We start from the raw sequence: 25859 nt of genomic DNA, 5'->3' as shown, positions 1-25859 counted from the left end.
ATAAAAATAAAGTTGTCATGCTAGTGAATAAATACATACACTGAGAAAACAGTATACCTTGCACTGTATCTTTCACTGGCTGGGAAGGCTGCTGAGGAGCAGGGTGAGAGTTCTCCTGAAACATGAGAAAATCCAGAAAGAAAATATAAATAGGCATTCATTGAAATAAAAGAATAAAGATTTCACATGAACTCTTTGACTCTTGTAATTCATTTATAGGGATCCATAATAGAAATAATAAAATGTACAACAGAAATGTTCCAAAAACACTCAATGCTGCACTATAGTAATAACACAAAATAAAAAACACTATAAATGCCCATAAAGAGTGAAACAGTTAAATAAATTACATACCATCCAATGCAGACATTACAAGAATAAGGAAGGAAGACCTCTCTATATATGGTTGAGCATCCCTAATCTGAAAATCCAATATGCTCCAAAATCCAAAACTTCATGAGTGCCAACACAACACTCAAAGGAAACACTCAGTGGAGCATTTTGGACTTCTGGATGTGGGGTGCTAACCAGTAAGTACATGTAATGCAAATGTTCCAAAATCCAAAAACATCTGAGAATGGAAACACTTCTGCTCCTAAGCATTTTGGGTGAGAGATACTCAACCTGTACTAACATAGAGATCTGTGATAGGGAGGAAAAAGGAAAATATTAAGTATTCTAAGTTATATCATTTATATATATGTATATAACGGATCTGCATAAATCTTTGGTGTTATTGGTGCATATAGAAAAGGGCCTGGAAATATACACAACAAACTATCATCAGTGATTACTTCTGATGAATGGATGGAGAAGGAACACCCTAACTTTTAACTTTATATGTTTTAACTTTTTAACGATAATCATGCATACCTTTTATACCTAATAAGGGAAAAGCCATATACATTAATTAGAGGGAGGCTATACTCTCAGAAACATTTCTTTATCAGACTGCTATGTACTTGCTATTACAATAGAAGATTCAAGAGTCTAAACCCCAGATGCATCAAAACAAGGAAATTGTTTTTTAAAGATTTTTTGTTTTTTCAATTCATCATAATAATTGAAGAAGCCACCACATATGGGCAGAAACTTAACAAATGGTCTCAGTGATATAACCAAGGTCTTGCTGATAAGACATGAGATGTGATCATTCTTACTTATATTGGTTAATAACTCTTATAAAGAGATAAACTATAATTGTAAAAATATGTCACACATCCGGCTGGGCGCAGAGGCTCACGCCTGTAATCCTAGCACTTTGGGAGGTTGAGTGGGCGGATCACGAGGTCAGGAGATTGAGACCATCCTGGCTAACATGGTGAAACTCCATCTTTACTAAAAAATACAAAAAGTAGCCAGGCGTGGTGGCGCACGCCAGCTACTCGGGAGGCTGAGGCAGGAGAATGGCGTGAACCCGGGAGGTGGAGCTTGCAGTGAGTCGAGATCGTGCCACTGCACTCCAGCCTGGGCGACAGAGGGAGACTCCATCTCAAAAAATAAAAATAAAAATAAAAGTCAAACATCCAATTTCCTATCCAGGGGTCAGTAAACTACAGTGTACAGACCAAATCTGGGCCACCTCTTGTTTTTGAAAATAAAGTTTTTACTGAAACATAGTCATGCTCGTTTCTTTCCATAATGCCTGTAGCTGCTTTTCCACTATAGCAGAACTGAATAGATGTTGCAGAGATGTATGGCCTGCAAAGGCTAAAACATCTACTATCTGGCCCTTTACAGAAAAAGTTTGTCAACCCTTGTTAATCCATGTAATTGAATGAAAAACTAGGAGAGTATGTCCTGAAGGTATTAAGGCAGGATCAAACATTTTTTTTTTTTTTTTAATCATTGTGATCTTCTGGAGTTAAGATACGTAAAAGAAATTAATATACATTAATGTAATTAATACTATATGTCTACGCTTAAGTTGTAAGTTCACTGCTTCCCGAGTTAACTATATTGGTCCTTCAGAGAACTGACATTTATTCTTTTAAAAATGTAACATCTGGTCCTTTCAGTTAAACAACTGTCACTTATCTATGGTACCAACTTTGACATGAAAAAACATTACTAACCACAATCAAATCCTGACCTCAATTTTTTTTTTTTTTTTTTGACAGAGTCTCTCTCTGTAACCCAGGCTGGAGTGCAGTGGCTTCATCATAGTTCATTGCAGCCTCAAACTCCCAGGCTCAAGCGATCCTCCTACCTCAGCCTCCCGAGTAGCTGGGACTACAGGAGTGCACCACCATACCTAATTTTTAAATTTTTTGTAGAGCCAAGGTCTCACTATGTTGCTTAGGCTGGTCTCCAACTCCTGGGCTCAAGTGATTCCTCCTGCCTTGGCCTCCCAAAGTTCTGGCATTATAGGCATGAACCACTGCGCCCAGTCGTTAATTCTGATCTTAGAGAAGAAAACTGTCTTGTCCAATCTAAAACCAAAGTTTCAAAGTGTGCTAGAAAGATCTGCAAATCATTGTAAAATCTAGTGAGAATAAAGGCCTGGCAACTTTTGGCCATTCACTTTCGGATTTTCCAATCTTCAATCAGGATTGTGAGATATATAAGATATGCATTTTATTCACAAAGTATAAGAAAGTGAACACCATTAACCATTTAAAAGAAATCCCACCTCCAATTCCAAAGGATTGCTACAGATATCTAGAAACAGAACAAACCACTATTATAATAATTAATGCTTCTAAAGATAGTTCTTATTGAATTTTAACTCTTCTCAGATAGTTCATGCAGTTGAAAAGTTTCATTGTGTTTTTAGTCTCCCTTTTTTCCTCAGTGAGACATTAATTCTACTTAAACAGATTCCAGCTAGGTTTATTTTTTTTTCAACCAATAAAAACCTCAAGTCCTTATATCAACTGCCATGAAAAAAACAACAATAGTACCCCATTATCTGTGATTTCACTTTCCACGGTTTCAGTTTCCCATAGTCAACCATGGCCCCAAATGGGTGAATATAGTACAATAAGATATTTTGAGAGGGAGACCACATTCACATAACTTTTATTATATTATATTGCTATAATTGTTCTATTTTACTATTGTTGTTAATCTCTTACTGTGCCTAATTTACAAATTGAACTTATGCATGCATAGGAAAAAACAGTACTATATATAGGGTTCAGTACTATCTGTGGTTTCAGGCATCCACTGGGGGTCTTGGAACATATCTTCTGCAGATAAGGGGTGACTACTCCACCTCCTGGCTCCATGATGGTCATCATCTTTTTCAAAAAACTTGTTATTCATTCATTTATTCATTCATTAATTCACTTAAGAGATGAAGTCTTGCTTTGTCACCCAGGCTGGAGTGCAGTGGCACGATCATAGCTCATTGCAGCTTTGACCTACTGTGCTCAAGCAATCTCCCTGCCTTAAACTCCTGAATAGCTGGGCCTACAGGCATGTGCCACCATGCCTGGCTAATTTTTTCTTAATTTTATTTTTTGTAGAGACAGGGTCTCGCTATGTTGTCCAGGCTGGTCTCAAACTGTTGGTGTCAAACTATCCTCCCTCCTCTGACTCCCAAAGTGCTGGGATTATAGGTGTGAGCCACTGTGCCTGGCCTAAATTTGTTATTAAAGTAAAATATAACATATTGAAAAGCACCTTCTGGTATGCAACCAAAGTCCAATTACAATTGTATATTCTCTTCCAGTGACTGCTTTGCTTATTTTAGTTATTGTTTTATGAGTTTTCCTATCTACATTAAAGATTTTGAATTAATTTATTCCTAACTTTTACTTGCCATTTTTCTTCACATTACCTCTAACTATCACACTCTTGAGTAAAATTGTTAATCTCTTAACAAGTTTATATTTCTTTATTCCTTGGATTATAGTTTTATACACATTCATAAAAATATTTAATATTATTTCTGTATCCTCCAAAGTTCATTTTCCTAAAAGTAGGGACACTGCCTTTTTGTTCTTATTTACTGTGTCATCTCAAGCTGGAAGGTTTACTTACTTTTTTCGTAGCTCTCTTTGACACTTTAGGAATTTCAATTTGTCGAAGATTCTGTGAAACCTCAGCAATGCTTTTATGTCTTATTAATGCATTTTTCCTTTTAAAAATAGAAATAGTTAATACATACTAGATAGAGGTTATATATAGTTAAATTCAAATGGAACTGGAGTCTAAGTAAAATAAAATATGATTTAAATAAAAGCCAGTTATCTTAAGGTTGTTCTGGGTTTATAATAAAACAAGTCACCCCAGAATTTTCAAAAGTAACAAATTCAACCAGTTATGAACAATGAAAAGCATCAAGGGAAATTTAAAAAGCTGAAACTCTAAGCTTATTTCATAGAAGGCCTAGTTTCTGGAGACCTCATGTGGACAGTAAAGAAGGCTTTGTGAAATAGGAAATAAACACTATACAGTCATGCAATGTTTCCTTCAATGACGAACTGCATATATGACAATGGTCCCATAGGTTATAATGGAGCCTATATAGAAACCTAATAAATGACACTTGATATTGGCATTACAGATCAAGTAGGGGAAATGACTGCTATTCAGTAACAATGCTGGAACATTAGCTTTTCCATATGAAAAAATATACATAAATGAAAAAATATATACTATCTAGGTTTTGGTAGGCACACTCTGATGTTAGTACAACAAAAATTGCCTAACAATGCATTTCTCAGGATGTATCCCTGTTGTTAAGCAAAACATGACTATATATTTCCTAGATAATATAAAGATTGTCAGATGCTCCTATTAGGAGCTCTAATAGTTGGCTTCTCTGATTCAGACATAAGGGCAGCTATTAGTTCAACAAATTATATGGACAAAGATGACTGGACTGTGGTTTAAACACATCTTTTATCAGAACTATAACAGTGCAAATAATTCCTTTGATTCTTTGAGCTCTTACCTTCTCTTCTTGGCTGATCTGGTACGAAGTTCCTGCAGTTCATCAGATTCAGGGCTGCCTGACACTGATCTACGAGCACTTGACAAAAAAGGCACAGAAAGAAGTGGTGATTTGTTCTCTTGTGTCATGGAGTCATCACTGAAAAAATCTGTAGGAAGGACACCAGCCAGCTTCTGAGGAATCACAAACCCTAGGCTGTTGTAAAGATTTCCAAGTGTCTTTGGGATAGAGTCAATATACCTGTGGAATAGATTGATCGAATATGGAACAGTTACCATCTTACCCTCTCTATTCCCTCCCTCACCCAGCCTAAGAAGTAGTCCTTACAACTCCAAAATTCAGAGACAACACCATACGTAGGTTTTGACAAAACAATTTTAAAGTTAAGTTAGTAACCATCAAACTTACAATCTCAAAATTTCCTCCAGAAACTCTGCTAGGTACGCTGAATCCTCAGTTAAACACACCATGCGCAGCAGATCTGTCACCTGAAGGAGATTTTAGAACGTTACTATATAGATGCCCTCTGCAGGGAAGCTGAAAGCATCTAGGGCTTATTTCAATGGCACGAAACTATATACTTGCCTCCTCCACTACTTGTTCCATATCATCTGTACTTTCATTTATTGAAGGGCATTGCAGACACATCTCCAAACGAAGAAATACCTGAAGCTGGCACCTTGAGAGAAAAAAATACTTGGTCATATCTACTTTGGATGTCACTAAACAAAAAGCTCCTTCCGTAAGCATAGATCTATTTATATAAGACACAACAACCAAAAAGGAGGAGAGCCAGTGCCTTTTCTAAAAACTGATGTAGTTATTAGATAAATAGGTGATTCAAGCTGCATATTATAACATAAAAAAGAATTGGCTACAAAAGCATCTTCATGCAGTTGGTAATCTTTTTTTTTTTTTTTTTTTCCTGAGACAGGGTCTTGCTCTGTTGCCCAGGCTAGAGTGCAGTACTGGGATCATAGCTCACGGTAGTCTTGAGCTCCTGGGCTCAAACAATCCTCCAGCTTCAGCATCCCAAGTAGCTAGGGCTACAGGTGTACACCACCATGCTCACCTAATTAAAAAAAATTTTTTGGTAGACACGGTCTCACTACATTGCCCAGGATGGCCTCAAATCCCTGGCTGCAAGCAATCCTCCTGCTTTGGCTTCCCAAGGTACTAGGATTACAGGCATGAGCCACCATGTCACGAACAATCTATTGTAAACTGATACGAGCTAATCTCACAGCTTTGTTTTAGAGTGATGATTTTTTAAAAAATGGTAGTTACTTACTCTCTAACTTTGTCTTCCTTATCCAGTTTTTTTCCTAGATTCTGTCGAAGACTTTTACTAGTTTTTAAGAGACTACTTTTTACTTGATTCAGGCAGTTCACCTAAAAATACAAAATTATTACATAGGAGAATAGTGTTACTTGTCATTATTTCTAATTTCTTTCACAGTTGACTAAAGGGAAATACATTCCCTTATAAACTTCTCTATTCTTTCATTTGAATGAAAAAGTGACGTGAATATTCTTCTTTTATATCTTTAAAAAGAACATGGTAAAAGTTATTTTGAGAGCTAGTGGGCATGGATAAAATAAGCCTGCCCTAAATAAAGTGTCTTAAAAGAAATGTTCCACAAAGCAGTGATTAAGAAACCTAAGTATCATAAACAAATCCTCCTGTTTGCTTTAGAGAAGGAGCTCCGTGATGGCCACTGAACATGAATAAAACAACAACACGGTCTAAAACAGTGGTTTGCAACACTCCCAGTGCAAAAGAATTATCCAGGGGGCTTTTTAAAAGCGCCAACCCCAGAGATCTGTTTCAGTTCATCTGGAGAGAGCAAGGCATATATATGTATTCTTTGGAGATGGAGTCTCGCTCCGTTGCCCAGGCTGAAGTGCAATGGCACGATCTTGCCTCACTGCAACCTCCACCTCCCAGGTTAAAACGATTCTCCTGCCTCAGCCTCCCGAGTAGCTGGGATTACAGGCGCCTACCACCACATCCAGCTAATTTTTGTATTTTTAGTAGAGACGGGGTTTCACCATGTTGGCCAGGCTGGTCTCAAACTCCTGACCTCGTGATCCACCCACCCTGGCCTCCCAAAGTGCTGGGATTACAGGCGTGAGCCACCACGGTCAGTTGGCATATATATATATTTTAAATGTTGTAGGTGTTTCTAAAGTATAGCCAGGGTTAAAAACCACTGGCTTAATCATGCAGCTAACATATAGCTCACATGAGGAAAGGCTTTTCATTAGGAGAGAATTATATGTAATTATCCCCGCTCACCCCATCTCTTTGATTTCTGCCTTACCAGTTCACTATATCCACCTTCTGAGATCTGGAACTGTACTTACTCCCTTACTTATCTTACCATTTTTGAATCACATATGACATAACAGACATTTTCCAAGACACTAACCAAATCCACCACCAACCAACCAACCAACCACTACATCCATGACAAACAACAATATGTGGACCTTCTTACTTCTAATTCCTTGGTGCCTTTTGATTTTAGGAACATTTTAACGGTTGAGATCATGTTTCGAGCACATGCATACAACATGATTTCTCCTGTGGCCACAGTCTTTTGGTAATTTTCACGTATATATGATAGCAGCTCTTCCTCAGTTTTAAAATCTGAGAAAAAAATAAAATAAAATGGATTAATCATATCTTGCTCAAGTCCTTGTATTACTCAGGCCAGTTGTTGTCCACTGGGGAAAATATTTCCTTGCAGGGAACATTTGGCCTTGTCTGGATTGTCATGACTGATGGTGGTGGGGGCGGGGGTGGCTGCTGGCCATCTAGTATGTAGAAGCCAGGGATGCTGTTAAACATCCTACAATGCATAGGACAGCCCTACAACGAAGAATTATCTGGTCTAAAATGTCAATAGTCCAGAGATTGAGAAACTACAGAGATAAGTGATTTATTTTATTTTATTTTATTTTATTTTATTTTATTTTATTTGAGACAAGGTCTTACTCTGACAATCAGGCTGGAGTGCAGTGGCACAATCTCGGCTCACCACAACCTCCACCTCCCAGGCAGGCTCAAGTGATCTTCCCACCTCAGCCTCTGGAGTAGCTGGGACCACAAGCATGTGGCACCACACCTAGCTTATTTTCTGTATTTTTGGTAGAGACAGGGTTTCACCATGTTGCCCAGGCTGGTCTTGAACTCCTGAACTCAAGCCATCTATCCGCCCTGGCCTCCCAAAGTGCTAGGATTACTGGCATGAGCCACCATGCCCAGCCAAATGATTAATTTTAAGGCTCTGTATACCAAGTGTAAGTGTTAAAAATTTAAAGGTAGGAGGCCAGGCGTGGTGGCTCACGTCTGTAATCCTAACAGTTTGGGAGGCCGAGGTGGGTGGATCACCTGAGGTCAGGAGTTCAAGACCAGCCTGGCCAACATGGTGAAACCTCTTCTCTACTAAAAATACCAAAAATTACCCGGGCGTAGTGGCGGGCACCTCTAATCCCAGCTACTCAGGAGGCTGAGACAGGAGAATCGCTTGAACCTGGGAGGCGGAGGTTGCAGTGAGCCGAGACCGCACCATTGCACTCCAGTCTGGGCAATAAGAGTGAAATTCCGTCTCAAAACAAACAAACAAACAAACAATTTAAAGGTAGGAAGAAATAAAACTGTCTTTGGTGATATGACATGATTAGAAAATCTGAAAGAACAAACAACAAAACTCCTGGAACTGGGCCAGGTGTGGTGGCTCAGGCCTGTAATCCCAGCACTTTGGGAGGCTGAGGTGGGCGGATCAGGAGGTCAGGAGATCGTGACCATCCCGGCTAACACGGTGAAACCCCATCTCTACTAAACAAACAAACAAACAAACAAACAAACAAACAACTCCTGGAACTAACAAGTGATTATAGCAAATTTGCAGGATACAAGATTAATACATAAAAGTCCATTGCTTTCCCATATGCCAGTAATGTACAAGCAAAATTTAAAATTAAAAACACATTACCATTTAAATTAGCACCCCCCTAAATATGAAATACCCAGGTATTAAATCTAACAAAATTTGTATAAGATCTATATGCAGAAAACTACAAAATTCTGTGAACAAAATCATAGAACTAAATAAGTGGAGAGATATTCCATGTTCACAGCAAGAAAGACTCAATACTGTCAAGATTTCAGATTCCCAATTTGATCTATAGATTCTATGTGATCCCTATCAAATAAGTTATTTTCTGCATATTGACAAACTGATTCTAAAGTTTATATGAAGAGGCGAAAGACCCAGAATAACTAACTCAATATTGAATGAGAAAAACAAAGTTTGAGGACTGATAGTACCAACCTTCAGGACTTACTATAAAGCTACAGTAATGAAGACAGTTTGTGTGATATTAGCAAAAGAATAGAGAGATCAACGTAACAGGAGAGCCTGGAAATAGACCTACATAAATATAGTAAACGGATTTTTTTTTTTTTTGAGACAGAGTCTTGCTCCGTCACCCAGGCTGGAGTGCAGGGGCGCAATCTCGGCTCACTGCAACCTCTGTCTCCCGGGATCAAGCGATTCTCATGACTCAGTAACCCCAAGTAGCTGGGACTACAGGCGCCTGCCACCACGCCTGGCTAATTTTTGTATTTTTAGTAGAGACAGGGTTTCACCATGCTGGCCAGGCTGATCTCGAACTACTGACCGCAGGTGATCTGCCCGCCTCAGCCTCCCAAAGTGCTAGGATTACAGGCATGAGTCACTGCACCTGGCCTCCACTGATCTTTGACAAAGGAGCAAAGACAATACAATAGTGGAAGACTAATACAATCATCTTAGCAATAGATAAAAGCAGCAGAAAAAAATTACTAAAAATGTTGAATATTCAAACATTAATAAACTTGATGTACAGACACGTATAAAACCAGATATTCAACAATTAGAGAATACCCATTATTTTCAAGTGCACATTAGGTCAGTTTCAGCAAATATTAAAGAATCAATCTTACAGACCACATTGAGCACAGTTCAAAAATATTAAAAGCTAATTATAAAACACTCCCTTATATTATGGATGTCAGAAAATATTTATAAATAAGTATGAATGAAAATAGAAAACAGTAAATATATAATGTAGTTATACTTAAAGAGAAAATGTACAGACTTTAGACAAGTGATTATTTTTGTAAAGCAGACAAATTAAAAACTATTAACTATCTAAGGGTCCAACACGTGAAGTAATATGAGAGAGTAGACCCCAAAAATAAAGGTAGGAAGGTAATCATAAAGAACAGAAATGAATTGAAAACAAAGCAACAACAGCAATCAACAGAAACAAAAGACGGTTCTTTGAAAAGCCAAATAAGGCCAGGCGCGGTGGCTCACACTTGTAATCCCAGCACTTTAGGAGGCTGAAGCAGGCTGATCACCTGAGGTTAGGAGTTCGAAACCAGCCTGACCAATATGATAAAACCCTGTCTCTACTAAAAATAAAAAATTAGCCGGGTGTGGTGGCATGCGTCTGTAATCCCAGCTACTCGGGAGGCTGAGACAGGAGAATCGCTTGAACCCGGGAGGCAGAGGTTGCAGTGAGCCAAGATCATGCCAGTGCACTCCAGCCTGGGCAAAAAGAGCAAAACTCAGTCTCAAAAAACAACAAAAAAAGAAAAGAGAAATAAAACAGAAAACTCTATAGCAAGATTGAGCAATTAAAGAGAGAGAGATAGAAGGCATAAATATTAAAAATAGCAGGAATACAAAATACTATTAAAAGGAAGGTCTAATTTTGTTTCCATAAAGGTATCTAGTTGTTCCAGCATCATTTATTGAAAAGATTATGTCTTTCTCACGGAATTATTGAGGCATCTTTGTCAAAAATCATTTGCCCACTATTGCGCAGGTCTACTTCTAGACAGAATCTAGTCCAGAAATTATGTTCCTGCCACACTGTCTTCAGTACTGTTGTTTCAGCCTTCCCTTGCATGTATCAAGCACATTTCACACACCTTTACTAGCCCACTAAAGGTGTTCTGTCCCATTCAAACTGATTATCATCTATGGCTCTCACATTCCACAGGAAAAAAAAAAAATCTGTAAAGCAGCATAAAATTTACACCTCAGAATTTTCTTTCTTTTTTTCTTTTTCTTTTGAGACAGAGTCTCGCTCTGTCTCCCAGGCTGGAGTGCAGTGGTGCAATCTCGGTTCACCACAACCTCTGCCTCCCTTATCTTTGTAGCTAGATCATAAATCTAAGAATTGCACATTATCTTATTATTTACTGTATTCACCATAACACCTTTTTGTGCATGTAGCAGATAGTCAATAAACTAAGGGTACGATTAAATTTTATTTTTAAAAAAGAGGGGTATAAAAGAGTAAATTATAGACTAAGAGGAATACCTTTAGGTTTAGAACTTCTTAGTGTTCTTCCTCTGTCTTCCAATTTATCCACTGTTCTCCCACTAGGTATCTTTTGGATTCCTTTCTCCCCAGCCACATCCGGACTGCCATCTGGATGTAACTTCTGGGCCTTCACATTCAGCCTTGCAACATTCAACATCTTTAAGGAACGGCACATGGTATTCATCTTCTGTCTCACTGGAGTACGAGGGACCCCTCCTACCAAAACAACATCAGAGGAGGGAAAGTAAATTGCCTTCCACTTCTGTGGAAAGAAGAACTACTTTAATTCAGATTACTGTGAAAGAATATCAAAATGAAGCATATCCCTCCAGAATGATTTGAATTAGGAAGTTCTTGCATCTCTTTCTGCCCACACACAGGGTAGAAAGAGAACCTTTCTTTTAACCGAAGTTTAGGAACTAAACATCTCAATATGATTGGATTGGAACTAAACATCTCAATGGATGGTTTTCCCATAAGGCAAATGCCAAACAGACTTATTTTGGTGTTACCCAATGGCCACCAAAAATGGTGATGACAATTTCTGAATGACAATTTAGCAATCTACATAAAGAGCCAGTTTTCATACCCTGACACAGTAACTGGTTCCTGGAAACTTCTGCTAAGGTAATTACTTAAAAAACAAATTATACGCATAATGTATACTACAGTATTATTTATAATGATGAAAACTGAAAGCAATCTAAATGTTCAACAACATGAGAATTTTGTAAATTTAGTTAAGCAATGAGATGGAATAATATCTAAAAAGGCAAGGTAGCAAAAGAAAAAATACTAATAAGCAGAACACAAAGTTGTATTTGAATTTCTATCATAATTAAAAATGAAGACGGCTTATTCATTAGACAGATAAGACTGGTTGATTTTTAAAAAATCACTATTGAACTAATGTAATTATTTTAAAATTTAAATATAAAAATTTGCCCTTCTTTATTTAGTTACCATTTCAACCTCATTTCAGGAAATGCCCATCTTTTAAAACATACAGTCTCAAAAAAGAATGCCTTAAGAAACAGCCTTTCTAGGTACATACGTTTCTTTTTGCTGTCTTCTTGATGAGCTATAGTGGATTCTTCACGAGATTTTCTCTGGTAGAGCTCGGCAAGGCAATGTATTAATTCGCCTTCAGTTTTGGAAGACTCTTCCTTATTAGCTGAGGCAGCCTGTAGTAACCTGTGAAGTCAAGATGTCTAGAATAAAACCAAAATTCTAATTTTGCAAAATGCTTTAGAAATAACACCAAAATACCCACTATCCTCTAAAAAGCTAACAAAAGATGTCCCCACAAGATGCCTTCAAAAATATATTTTCTTAGGAGAGAAAATGTCCCTCCTCTCATTTTCGATTTGAACGAATGCAGGAACCAAAGCTGTCTTGTTCACAAAACCATTAACCATTACATATAATATTGATTTTTATTAATAGGATTCTTCATGAATTAGGATGCAAGTCTAATTATGGCAACTATTTCACTTCAAGCTTCCATAGTTATTTTTTACTCAGTTTCCATATATCAAAGTACAAAATGATGTTAACACATTGTAGTAAGTATTGCAATGACTTCGAATAATTCTTTCACATTGTAATAAACTACTTTGGGATTGATGAGAAGAGGAGGAAGTAGGGCAGGCAGGAGGGGTGATTAGTTATTAAATCCTTTTCCACCTAGAGCTAAATATCTGTCATTAAGGAAATTATGAAAATGGCACAACATTCAAAATGTGTTATTTGTATTTTAATATTTTCCATTATCTGATATAACTGATTAAAAAGTGCAAGAAAGTTACGGTGATATTAGTTGAACAGATATCACAGGGTGGAATATGTGTTGGGTCTATCAGCTTCATTCATATAGCCAATATGAAGCAGATTAATCCTCCCTAAGTGTGCTGGTGCTCTGTCGCCCATCCTGGAGTGCAGTGGCGCGATCTTGGCTTGCTGCAACCTCCGCGTCCTGGATTCAAGTGAATCTTGTGCCTCAGCCTCCCAAGTAGCTGGGACTGCAGACATGTGCCACCACGCCGGGCTAATTATTTTGTATTTTTAGTAGAGACAGGGTTTCACCATGTTGGTCAGGCTGGTCTTGAACCCCAGTCCTCAAGTGATTCACTGGCTTGGCTTCCCAAAGTACTGGGGTTACGGGTGTGAGCCACCATGCCGGGCCTGGATTTTCTATAAAGACAATCATACTATCTTCAAACTTTTCAATATTTACATCTCATAAAAATACTTAGAGATAATTTTAAAAAATAACATGGGCCACATTTGTACATTAAAAACTACAAAACACTGAGGGAGATTAAAGAGAGACCTAAATAAATGGATAGCTGCACCATGTTCATGGATCGAATGACTCAACATTGTTAAGATGTCAGTTCTTCCCAAATTTATCTATGATTCAATGCACTCCTAGAGTTTCAACAGATGTTTGTGTGCGTGGAAACTGACAAGCTGGTTCTGAAGTTTATATGAAAATGCGAAGTATCTAAAATAACCAAAAAAATTTTAAAAAAACGAAACCAAAGTTTAGAGGACTTACACTACCTGATTTAGTGACTGGTGCTATAAAGCTACAGTATATGGTATTGCTATAATGCAATATTGAAGATAATGTGGTATTAACATAGTTTCTGGACTGTATTCTGTCTAGAAATCAATCTGCACAAAGGTGGCCAGTTGATTTTTGACAAGGTACCACAGTTATTAGTGGGAAAAGATAGTCTTTTAGCAAATGGTGTTGGAACAACTGAATGGATATGTGTGTGGAGAAAATAAACGTCAACCATACCTCTTAATAATAGTTTGAATTTCTGCCATATCGTTTACATTTCTAATATTGTTGTTCGTCTTTTAATTGCTTGATCTTGCTATAGATTATTTTAATTGGCTTTTCAAAGAACCATCTTTTGTTTCTCTTGATCACTTACATTTATTTGTTTTCTATTTATTTCTGTTGTTATCTTTTGTAGGGTGGAGGTTACTTTCTTATTTACTTCTCATGTTGGATTCTTAGTAATCGGTTGTTAACTTTTTTCCTTACAAAAACGGTCTGCAAATAACTTCTTTAAGTATAAATTCAGCTGCATTGTTCAAGTTTGCTGTTTTCTATTTGCATTGATACTTAGTTATAAATATTTTCTCACTTTAAGGGAGTACTTATTTATATTTAACTTGACGAATTACTTGGTAAATTTTAAAGAATTTTTGGCAGGTATATATTTATATATTGTTAACATATTATCTAGCTAACATACTCTCACAATATATATTAAGTATGAGAGTATTTTATTTTTGTAACTAGTTTTTAATATTATTAGACTATACTCAGAGAATGTGGTCTGTTAAGAAAAAAATGCAGATAACTGAACGTTGATTTTAATAATCAATACTCAAGAGATATAAAAACGTTTTACCCAAATGACTCCATCAAATCGGAACTGGCACCACTGATGTTACAGAAAGGAAACCACTTTTCCACAACAGCTGGACTCCAGGGAGTGGTGTGGCCAAGCTCCTGCTGGGCCCACTCTGGAACAGGAGAAGCTATTGGAGCAAAGGAACAGAGGCAGGAGAGGAAACAGCATGAGAACCAAAGCAGAGAATTCTAAGCACTTGCTCCTCCCCCGGACTGACTGCATCCCTCCAAAGGACATACAAAGTGCACGGTTAACATTTGTTCTCTGGCACCACAAACTGCTACAGGCCTATGTGGTAAATAAAAAATGCTACTGAAAAACATACAGACACAATTTAAAGTCTTTTGTTCTTATTACTGGCTATAAATCCTCTCATTTCTGAAATGTTCCTCTAAACAGGTTAAAAATATATATTGTTCTTCTTTTTATTTATTTATTTTTTTGAGATGGAGTTTCGCTCTTGCCCAGGCTGGAGTGCAACAGCACGATCTCGGCTCATGAGCCGCAACCTCCGCCTCCCGGGTTCAAGCAATTTTCCTTCCTCAGCCTCCTGAGTAGCTGGGATTACAGACACGTGCCACCACACCCAGCTCATTTTGTATTTTTAGTAAAGACGGGGTTTCTCCATGTTGGTCAGGCTGGTCTCGAACTCCTGACTTCAGGTGATCCGCCTGGCTTGGCCTCCCGAAGTGCTGGAATTACAGGTGTGAGCCACCGCGCCTGGTCCTGTTCTTAAAAATGGCTTTGTATGGTTGGGTACGGTGGCTCACGCCTGTAATCCCAGCATTTTGGGAGGCCGAGGTGGGTGGATCACCTGAGGTCAGGAGTTTGAGACCAGCCTGGCCAACATGGCAAAACCCCGTCTCTACTAAAAGTACAAAAATTAGCTGGGCGTGGTGGCAGGTGCCTGTATTCCTAGCTATTCGGGCGGTTCAGGCAGGAGAAGCTTGAACCCGGGAGGCTGAGGTTGCAGTGAGCCGAGATCACGCCACTGCACTCCAGGCTGGGTGACAAGAGCGAGACTCCGTCTCACACACACACACACAAAAATTGGCTTTGTACAAGAATAAATATACAGTAACAAAACTGCAGAATATCACAATTCTGCTGCACTGAGTAGGTAAATTGGAAATAAGAAGATGTGGCTCTGTATTGGGGAGTGTAAGGGTAGAAGGCTCTCTTAAAATAAGCCTGATGGAGGAGGTGGTTGGGGGAACAGTAACAGAAATTTCAGTGAACTCTGTAATTCTGAGAGATCCATCTAAGACCCCAGACAAATGAAATGTTAGACATTAATGAAGTCTTGGGGAAAAAAACCCAAATACTTAAAATGTATTCAAACTTATTGAGACAACCAAGTTCTAGGCTTTCTATCAGTGAAAGAATTCAGAGATAAATACAATGCCTACTTCGAAAGGAGCTCCCAGTATAGGAAGAGTAGATCCACTCTTGTGAAGTCATGGAGATACGTATAAATGTTAGCACATGCTAACTCCGTCTAGATGGGCAAGGAAGGTGTCATGGAGAATGCAGTATTTGGGCTAGGTACCAATGCATGAATAGGACCTCACCCAGATGGAGCATGGTGGGGAGACTGGACAATAAGCCGGCACACTGATTTATAACCTGGAAGAAACTGTGGGCCATGCTACAGCAGAGAGTACTGGTAAAATACTGCAGTTCTTCCTTTACCAGATTCCAAAATACAGTTTTCTGAGCTGCTTCCAAGACTATATAAATAGTCAAGATACAGTCTGTTCTACAATACAAAATTTTCTACAAATAGCCTACACACAATTGGTAAGTAAGGTAGTGACAGTAGTACAAAATATTACGTTGCTTTGGTTATGTGATCATTCCTAATGTGCTAATATTTTATACCACCAAGTAGCAGCTGAATTCAAAGTGCACAAACATAACTAAATACAACAAGCCAGAGAAGCGCAGTGCTGTACACTACGTCCTTTCAACCCGTATTCTTCTCCTTTTCTTCTCCTTGGCTGTTTGGCCACGTGCACTTTCTTGAAAGTGCTTATGATATAGTTCCCTATCTTTGTCATTGGCCCCTGTCTCCATAATACCACAGCCTCAACCCTTCCATCATGCCATCTTCACCTTTCTTTTAAAGGACAAGGTATATTTATTATGGACTTTACTTATTATGAATTTAATGTGTCTTTTAATCAAACTAGAATTTTTATTAGGATTGCACTTTTTTTTGTTGTTTTTAATTGAGACAGGGTCTTGCTATGTTGGTCTTGGACTCCTGGGCTCAAGCGATCTTCCTGCCTCAGCATCCTGAGGAGCTGGGATTACAGGCATGTGTCCCCACACCCAGGATTGTCTTAGTTTTTATCACTACCAAAGATTTTGAGAAGTCTGCCCCAACTGTAGTTTTCCCAAAGCTATTATTTTTAGTGTAAGATTTTGTAGAATTTTTTAAACAAGCAAAAGAAACTTCACATCACAGGACAGCATAAATGCCTATAATTGCATTTGCTGTTATATTACAAAATTCAGACAAGGGCAGTAAAGGTCTATGAGAATAAACATGACATGATTTCTTCTCAAGTCGTTGTATGCTGGATTAGGGGAGAAAGGCCAAAAATACCTGCCTCAGGCCTCTAAGTCTCAAGCCTCCCTCTGCATGGAAAGAGAGTGCCCCTCAGAGTTACCTGCACCTCTTCCAGCAAATGTCAAGCAGGAGTCCCATGCTAAAAACAAGGCCACCCTCCACTGGCCTCCTCGGCAGGGCTTTGGAGGGAGCCCTAGGCCCTCGGAGTTAGATGCCCTCCTTCTAGTCTCCATGGCGACATGGGCAGGAGTGGGGGTGGGCCAAACACCCACCCTTCTTACCCCCCAAACTCACAGGTTCAGCACCATTAGCTGCGTTGAAACCATCAGGAATCAATCTCATGCTCCCCTTCATAGCTGCTTTTTCCCGTCAGGCGAAGCCCTAGACCCCCAGGTCACTCCAGTCTGCCCACTGGAATCTCCTCACTGCTCCTTCCGTCTCCCATCCTGGCACCACAGCCTAGCCCTTCCACACGTAAAATCCTCCCACCCTGCCCTCTGGAACTCACTGACCCTCATCAGCAAAATCCCCTATGTCCTCAATTCCATCTCCTCCTGCCCTGAACACGCTGCTTCCCCTGCAGCGCTGGAGAGAGCTTGCTGCTCCCCCGCCATGCTCTTTTTCCACTTGGCCCTGAGGTGGGCTGGTATCCTCCTTGCCTCTTCCAGATCATTTTCCCTCTACCTGCTGAAAATAATGACAAAAATCCAGCTTTGAGTCTCACATCAAAGGCTACACGCTCATAGTCATCTAACAAGCCTGGATCATTCCCCCTTACTCCTCAAAGACTGTTAGCTCCCGACTCACCACCGTCAGTCTCTCCAGTACTACTCAGTCTTAACTCTGGATAACTTCCATACACACATTTGATGCTACCAACACTCTGGCCTTTGTCCCCTTGAACTCCTCACCTCTGGTGCCCCAGCGTGTTGCCCTCCTTCAGTCACTCTCTCCCCCTGGTCACCACCCTCTATGATCTCAAGCACCCCATTCTGACCACCTCCACCTATTTTTTAGCTCTCTCCTTTGAGCAGATTGGCTCCAGAAATCCTGAGACCCCTATAACCCATTGATCTGATCGCCTGTCCTTCCGTTGTCCTCACTTCCCTCCTTACCCTGCCTCGTTCCATGGACAAATCCTGTAATCTCTTCCTGTTCACACTTTTGAATCCCTGACCCCTCTCTAGCTTTACCACCCTCATTTGGGAAAATCCCAACCCTGGTTAATCCAGCTCCCTGCCTACTCTGCAGCTGTGCCAGCTGGTGAATGTGGCTGGAGGCAGGCAAGCCCACAGAGGGATCTCACTTTACCGTCACGACTATCCTGGCAAACTTCCTCCACCTTCCTGCTATCTCCACCCTCTCAAGAGCCACTTCCTCCTCCCCTCTCTCCTCAGCCTCCAGCATCTCCTTACGTCTTCATTTTCAGCTGATGATGTCACTTCCTAACTCACTAAAAAAAACTGAAGCAATCGGAAGAGAACCCCGTACACTCACACCAACATCACTCACCTTGGCATCCCAGCCCTTACATTTTTGCCTTCCCCCAGTTGTCACAGATGAACTGTGCTTGTTCCCAAGACCAACTCCTCCACTTGCACTTCCTCAAAGCCCTCTAACTAGCAATTCTCTCCATCCCCTGCATTTTTACCATATTATCTCATCAACATGCAAGCAGGCTATTATTATTTCTAAAAATCAAAACCAAAAACCTTGACTCTTCTTCCCTCTCTAGCCACTGTTTTCATTACTCTAATATCTTTTAGATCAAAACTACTCCAAAAAATTGTCCACACTTGCTGTTTTCCTCTTTTCACAGTCCCTCCTGAACGTATTCCCACTCACACTTCTACCCTCACAATTCCACCAAAACTAGTATCACAACCATCACGTTGTGATGGTATCCCGAGCATCCACATTGCTCAGCTGAATGTCAGCTCCCAGCCTTCATCTTCCTTGGCCTGTCAGTAGTAAATAACCCAGCCAAGCATTTCCTGTCTTCACTTGGCTTCCAGGGTACCACAATCTGGGTTTTCTTTAACTCAGCGACTGTCCCCCTTTTGTCTCCTTTGCTGGTTTCTCTCTCCTCATTCCCCAGACTGCTTAACATTAGGGTGCAGGGGTTAGTCCTTAGTCCCCTTCTCTTTCCCATCTACGCCCACCCCCATGGTGATCTTAACCCATCTCATGGCTTTAAAACATCACTGATGACTCCCATCATCTCTAGTCCAGACAAATCTCCCAAACTCAAACATGCATAGTTGATGCCTACTCAATACCATGTGTGGATGTCTAATGAACAACTCAGACTTACCATGCCCAAAACAAACCCTCCAGTCCTCACCACCCCAGCCCCTGGTTCTCCCACAGCCTTCCCTATCTCAGAAAGAAACTGCTTTCTACCAGTAGCTTAGGGCAAAAGTCTCTGGAGTCATTTTCAATTTCCCTACAGCTCACTCTACACATTTAATCTAACAGCAAATTTTGTTGGCTTTACCTTCAAAATATATCCAAGAGCTCCAACTACTTCCAACTCCCTACATTTCCCACCATCTCTTGCCTGGATTATTGTAATATGTCTGACTGGTTCTATCCTTGCCTTTCTATAGTCAAATCTCAATATGGAAGCCAGAGTAATGCTGTTAAAACATAAGTCAGATGGTGTCACTGCAGAAAATCCCCCAAAGGCTTCCTCTCTCACTCACAGTAAAAGCCAAAGTCTTTTCAGTGCCTGAAAAGCCCTGCCCAGTTTGGTCTGCTGCTGGCTCTCTGACCTCACCCCCTCCTACTCTCTCCTTGCTCCTTTCACTGCAGCCACAGGCTTCCCTGCCATTCCTCTAACACCCTTCTGAGCCTTGGCACTCGCTGTCGCCTCTACCAGCAACTCCCTGCCATCACTTCCTTCATGCCTTTGCTCAAATATCATTTTTTCAGCAAGGCCTTCCCTGACCACCCTACTTAAAATTGCAACCCTCCCTACCCTAACACACCCCATTCCTTTGTTTCTGCTTTACTACTATAATTTTTGTCTCTTTAGACTAAACCGTAATTTTCCTGACTTATTGTTTTGTCTCCCTGGACTAGATGGTCAGCTCCATGGGAAGACATCTTTGTCCATTTTATTCTCTAATATAGTCCCAGTACTTCAAACAGTGCCTGCCATACAGCAGGTACTCAAATCTGTTGAATAAATGAATGAATTAAAGAAATATCAAGTTGATTTTATATATATATGTATATGTATATTTAAATCTACCTAGCTTACATAAGGTTTGTAATACTAACATGATACAAACCTTATTTATGCTAGGTAGATTTAGTAGTAACAATGCATTTAGTTGCAATGCTAGTAGTAACAATGCAATGCAGGGTAGATAGAATCACTACAGTTTTATATGCAGTATTTCTTAAATATATTAAAAACCATGACTTCGATTTCAGACTGGTTTCATGGAACCTGCAGCCTCCTCAGAAATAATTAAGGAATTCTGTAAATAATAATGATTTAAACTGCCTGAAGTATTATAGCTTTCTTTTATCTGTGTTATAACATATTGGGGTTCTACTAACTGCACAGTGAAAAAGTCCCAATGCTGGAAAAGACTGCAAACCACCCTAGACTCTGTTAGTTACTGGTTTAGGAGCTTACCAGCAGAAGCAGTATCTGCAAGCGAATCATGAGTCTGATTCAATATACTATCCACAACATCTGAGAAAAGGGAAGCTGTGTCCCGGGGGCTGTCAGCCACAGCTGTTTGGAGAACATGTCGTTGAAATTCAGCCTCCTTGGTGCGGAACACAGTGAGGATCATAGCATTGGCAGAGAGTGGGGAAATAACTCCAGTGATGGCGGGCCAGCCTTCACCAGGGTCCACATCAGCAACCTACGTGAGAAGTTCTAATTAGTTGAGAATATTATTGTCAATATGCCTAAAGAAGAATGTAGTGTACTAAAAGACAGAATAACCATTTTCCCAATTATTATTAACGTGAAAACTATGAAAAAGATAGATTTGATAATTATTAGAGGTAGAAGGGAATTTATTAATCACAGAGTCCTCATATTTCTACTTACAAATAAGTAAAACCTGACATTACCAGGAATATTTACTAGGTATTTACTATGTGCTTACTGAATCCTCACAATCCCCCTGAGGTAAAAATAATTATTATCCCCATTTTATAAAGGAGGGATTGAGGCTGAGGCAGAAGTAACCTGTTAAAGCCACCTACTTAGTAAGAGAAGATGCCAAGCATATGTGACTTTGAAACCCATGTACTTAACCATGAGGCAGAAATACCACTTGAGTGATTTATCCAGAACATACAGTAGGCAGCAGAGCTGAGACCTAATCCAGATCACTGACTCCCAAACCCAGTGCCCTTTTCCTCAGAGCACACAACTCTCAGAACAGCATCTGTCCAATGACTACCCTATTTTTCTCTAGAATATTTTACAATGGGAACCAGAATAGAGACCCCTCCTGAGAGTATGAAGGCAAAAGACAAAGTAAGGTAAGGAATTTGCTGGTAGTTTAAAAATAATTCTCACCGTTAAATCAAATCTGGGTATGTATATGTTCCTTTTCAGAAGACATTTCTACATTTGTGTAACTACTGTCCAACTGCTGAGTTACACAGACAATTATATTACATTGTATATAGTTACACAACTATTATACTATTACATCTAATTTTACTGTGTAGCAGCTTTTTTCTTAAATACTTATATAAAAGTAGTAAATATGTAACAGAATATTTAAAAAACAATGAGAAATCACTCATCACATTACTACCCTAACATAAGCACTTCATCTGGCCAACTGCCTTCTTCCCTATGTGAATATAATTTAACTTAATTGGATTCTTGGTACATGCAATTTTATAAGTGATTTCTTCTCTAATAAGCATTGCTGTCATGATACTATAATGTCAACAATATTATTTGCAAAAGCATAATCAGTTTTACTAAGACTATATTGTGTAGGGCATTTATAAACACACTTATTTCACTTTACCAGTGTGTTGTTAGACAAGAATAACTTCCCGTGTGGAGGATACCTACCAGGTGTAACTCTTCAGCAGTCAGCCTGCTTACCAACTGCTGAAATAACAGCCTTTGAGTTGCTGTGCTCTCCTCTGGACTTCCTAGCATCCAGCTGTCAGTGCCCAAAGTGCTGCTCGTTGGGAGAGACCACTGGGCCACTGAGCCTTTTAGAAAAATTCTGACTGGTTTCTGAAAATGTCTCTGATGCATGGCCAAGGGCTCTAGGGTGACTGTCCATGTTTCTTGAATCTCTTTGCCTGCTAGAAATAAAGATTAATTAGACCAGAATGCCAAATTAAAATTTTAAAAAAAGATTAAAATTCCAATATAAGGAATAGATACTAAAAAGAGATTTAATAACAATAAGAAAATAATCAAGTTGTCAATTGAGATACTGTCACTTAGTTGAACACTTCAACACTTATTCTACTGCCAAGTCATCATAGCAAGTTCATTTAGCTCTATAGAAAAAGCTATAAACAAATGGAGTTACAAAGGCAATATATGATGGCAGAACTTCTTAGAAATTATGACTTAGAAATAAGTATAAGTATTGAAGGCCAGGCATGGTGGCTCATGCCTGCAATCTCAGCACTTTGGGAGGCCAAGGCCAGAGGATCACTTGAGGTCCATGAGTTGAAGACCAGCCTGGGCATCAAGGCAAAACCCCATCTCTACAAAAAATACAAAAATGAGCCAGGTGTGGTGGCTCATGCCTGTAGTCCCAGCTACTTGGGAGACTGAGGTGGGAGGATCCCTTGAGCCCAGGAAGTCGAGGCTGCAGTGAGCTGCGATCTGAGCTATGATCGTACCACTGCACTCCAGCCTGGGTGACAAAGCAAGACCTTGTCTCAAAAAAAAAAAAAAAAAAAAAAGAAATAAGTATTCAAGCAATGTTTACTACTTATAAGAAAGAAGACACCACTTCTTAAATCCATAAAGTACAGTGCATCATATCTTATGAGGAGGTTAAATTCTAAAGACTGTGTAATGAAATTATATAAACAAAACTACTCTTGAAAATTCCTTAAACTGCACATAATGTACAACAGTTTTATGTACGTATCTCTATAAAGTATTTCTGTGAATATACAATGTATTCAGAAATGAGATTTACCATATAGCAAATCATATGGTGAAACTAATGTAATGAAGATTCCAACATGTTTGCTTTTCCTGGTAACAAGCATCATTCTGGGTTTCTGCAGACTAATTTATTTCTTCTTTTAGTCGACCGTTGTTTCTCTATGGTCTTCAATTTATCAATCTAGTCTATGAGGCAATGAAATCGTATACCCACGTGCTTGGGCACCTGAATAATATTACCCTTCTTTGGGAACAGCTGGTAAACTTTAAAATCAATCATTCACTTGTTTTTTTGTACAAAGGCTGGCAGTTGTACTGAATTAAGAGTTCAACTCTTTCCTACAGTATCTCTGATTTTGCCTTGATGTCTTTTAATTCTTTCATGACAAGCATTCGTTGAGTGCCTGGGCTGTGAGAAATGCCAAAGAAGTTAAAAGCTTCTTTGAAGAAATTAATGTAACTGAGATTTAAAAAAAAAAAAATCTCAAAATATTATTTGCTTACCTTCAACAGGGAGAAATAACATTCCTTCCATTCGTGGAAACGAGGCCTCATACTCAGGAGAATTGTAGAGCAAACGGTTTAAAGTGGCATCAGTTGGCAGCATTGAAATCCACGGAGAAAGATGAGGTTCACTTGACAGCTTTATTCCACTCCTGAGCAGCATTTCCCCAGCTTGAGCAAAATCCCAGCTGAAAGATTCAGATGGCAAGACAGTGCCACCTCCGTGGTGGAGCAGTTCACAAACAGTCCAGTATCCAAGGTGGTCTGGGGATTCCCACAACTAAAATAAAACGACAAACAACCTTAGGTTACTATAAATTAGGCATTCACAAATAAAAGTAAAGGAAATCAGGAGAAAGTAAAGTTGATACCAATATTAAAGGATCGAATTACACAACCAATGTATTTGCTGAGCTAAATAGAAATAATGGTCAGCATCAAGCTACTGTGCAGCCCCAGAACAAATTACTACATTATATCCCTTTGAGAAAGCATTCATTTAGTAAAAATAGTACCTCGTTTATATTTTTTGTCAAGGAACAGAAAGAAGTGACACAAATCACTGGGTATAGATCATAAAATGTTAGAAGGAACATAGAACCATTATACATTAATAAAAATAACCTTTTTTTTTTTTTTGAGTCAGAGTCTTGATCTGTCACCCGGGCTGGAGGGCAGTGGCATGATCTCGGCTCACAGGAACCTCCACCTCTCAGTCTCAGGTTCAAGCGATTCTCTTGCCTCAGCCTCACAAGTAGCTGGGATTACAGAAATGCGCCACCATGCCCGCCTAATTGTTGTATTTTTAGTAGAGACGAGGTTTCACCATGTTGGCCAGGCTGGTCTCAAACTCCTGACCTCAAGTGATCTGCCTGCCTCAGCCTCCCAAAGTTCTAGGACTACAGGCATCAGCCACTGTGCCTGGCCTATTAATAAAAATAATTATGTCCTATACAGCACAACACAATAATGGCCAGGTGTCATGGGAGTGAGGCAGGAGCACCTCCCCCAGACGGTGACCATCACTCTGACTTGCCCATCCACAGGCCTGTGCAGAGACCAGACAAACCGAGGCCTCGTGGCATCTTTTGCCCTAACTGTTACCATAGCCTGTAAAGTCTGTGCTCTGCCTCTAATCGTTCCTCCATGGTGCTCTAAGTATTCTTCCAAATCACTTCTCTGGTCATGCTACTTCTCTGAAATTCTGAAAGGCTTCCCACTGCCTCCAGAATAAAGTAACTCTTCAGCATAATCACAAAGCCCTTCACAAGCCAACCCTAAACCACCTTTTGGAACACATTATCTTCTACCCCTCATCCATCCCCACTCCTTCTAGGCATATTGAACCATTTGCTATTTCCTGAACATGCCATATTTTAAGGCTTCCCTGTTTTTGCTGATTTCTATTTCCTGGGCCTCCGCTTCCTTCTTCACCAACTGAATGGTTATTACGCGTCTGTATCTGGCTCAAATCCTGCTTTCTTTGTAAAAGCCCTGCTTCACTCCTTCACACACAGCTGACTCTTCAGTCAACCTTCTGTCAACAAACTTTTATTGAGTAACTTCTATGTGCCATGTCTAGGATCTCGAAGTGGGGCGGGGGGTGTGAATAAAACAGTACCAACATAAAATGTTTAACATGGCATCACAGTATAACAACAATATTCAGCTACTATGGGAATATGAAGGAGCACACCCCTTAGAATATGCTCATCATGCCGGGTAACAATTATAAATTATAAATTGCTATGTGAATGTGAGGAATCAGAACTAGAAGGGTCTCGAAAGTCAACTAGGTCATTCCCAAACTTCCCATTGTAGTCAAGTTCAAAGACAAGCAGGGAATCGTCCATGGTCCCAGCAAGGCAATGATAGACAAGTCCAAGAACCCAGGACTGTTCTGAATAGACTGCTTTCATT

General features: G+C 39.5%; 1 protein-coding gene across 2 annotated transcripts in view; it reads right to left on the bottom strand.

Annotated features, from left to right (window-relative positions):
• TICRR (TOPBP1 interacting checkpoint and replication regulator) overlaps positions 1-25859 on the bottom strand; it is a 52193-nt gene that overhangs the window by 20792 nt on the left and 5542 nt on the right. The window contains exons 2-14 of one of the 2 annotated variants that reach the window (XM_003820426.7): positions 23940-24219; positions 22368-22609; positions 20952-21186; positions 14725-14854; positions 12345-12484; positions 11288-11506; positions 7405-7556; positions 6195-6295; positions 5489-5582; positions 5312-5391; positions 4904-5143; positions 3988-4084; positions 58-115 (exon numbers count right to left, since the gene is read on the bottom strand). In XM_003820426.7, the coding sequence (XP_003820474.4) occupies positions 58-115; positions 3988-4084; positions 4904-5143; positions 5312-5391; positions 5489-5582; positions 6195-6295; positions 7405-7556; positions 11288-11506; positions 12345-12484; positions 14725-14854; positions 20952-21186; positions 22368-22609; positions 23940-24219 (2068 nt within the window). The remainder of the gene's footprint in view (positions 1-57; positions 116-3987; positions 4085-4903; positions 5144-5311; positions 5392-5488; positions 5583-6194; positions 6296-7404; positions 7557-11287; positions 11507-12344; positions 12485-14724; positions 14855-20951; positions 21187-22367; positions 22610-23939; positions 24220-25859) is intronic. The other variant, XM_008973886.6, reaches the window with a different exon arrangement.

Source organism: Pan paniscus, chromosome 16 (assembly GCF_029289425.2).
Source record: "Pan paniscus chromosome 16, NHGRI_mPanPan1-v2.0_pri, whole genome shotgun sequence".
Taxonomy (NCBI): Eukaryota; Metazoa; Chordata; class Mammalia; order Primates; family Hominidae; genus Pan; species Pan paniscus.
Note: the sequence above shows the minus strand (reverse complement) of the source record. Positions and strands in the feature narration are given on the sequence as shown.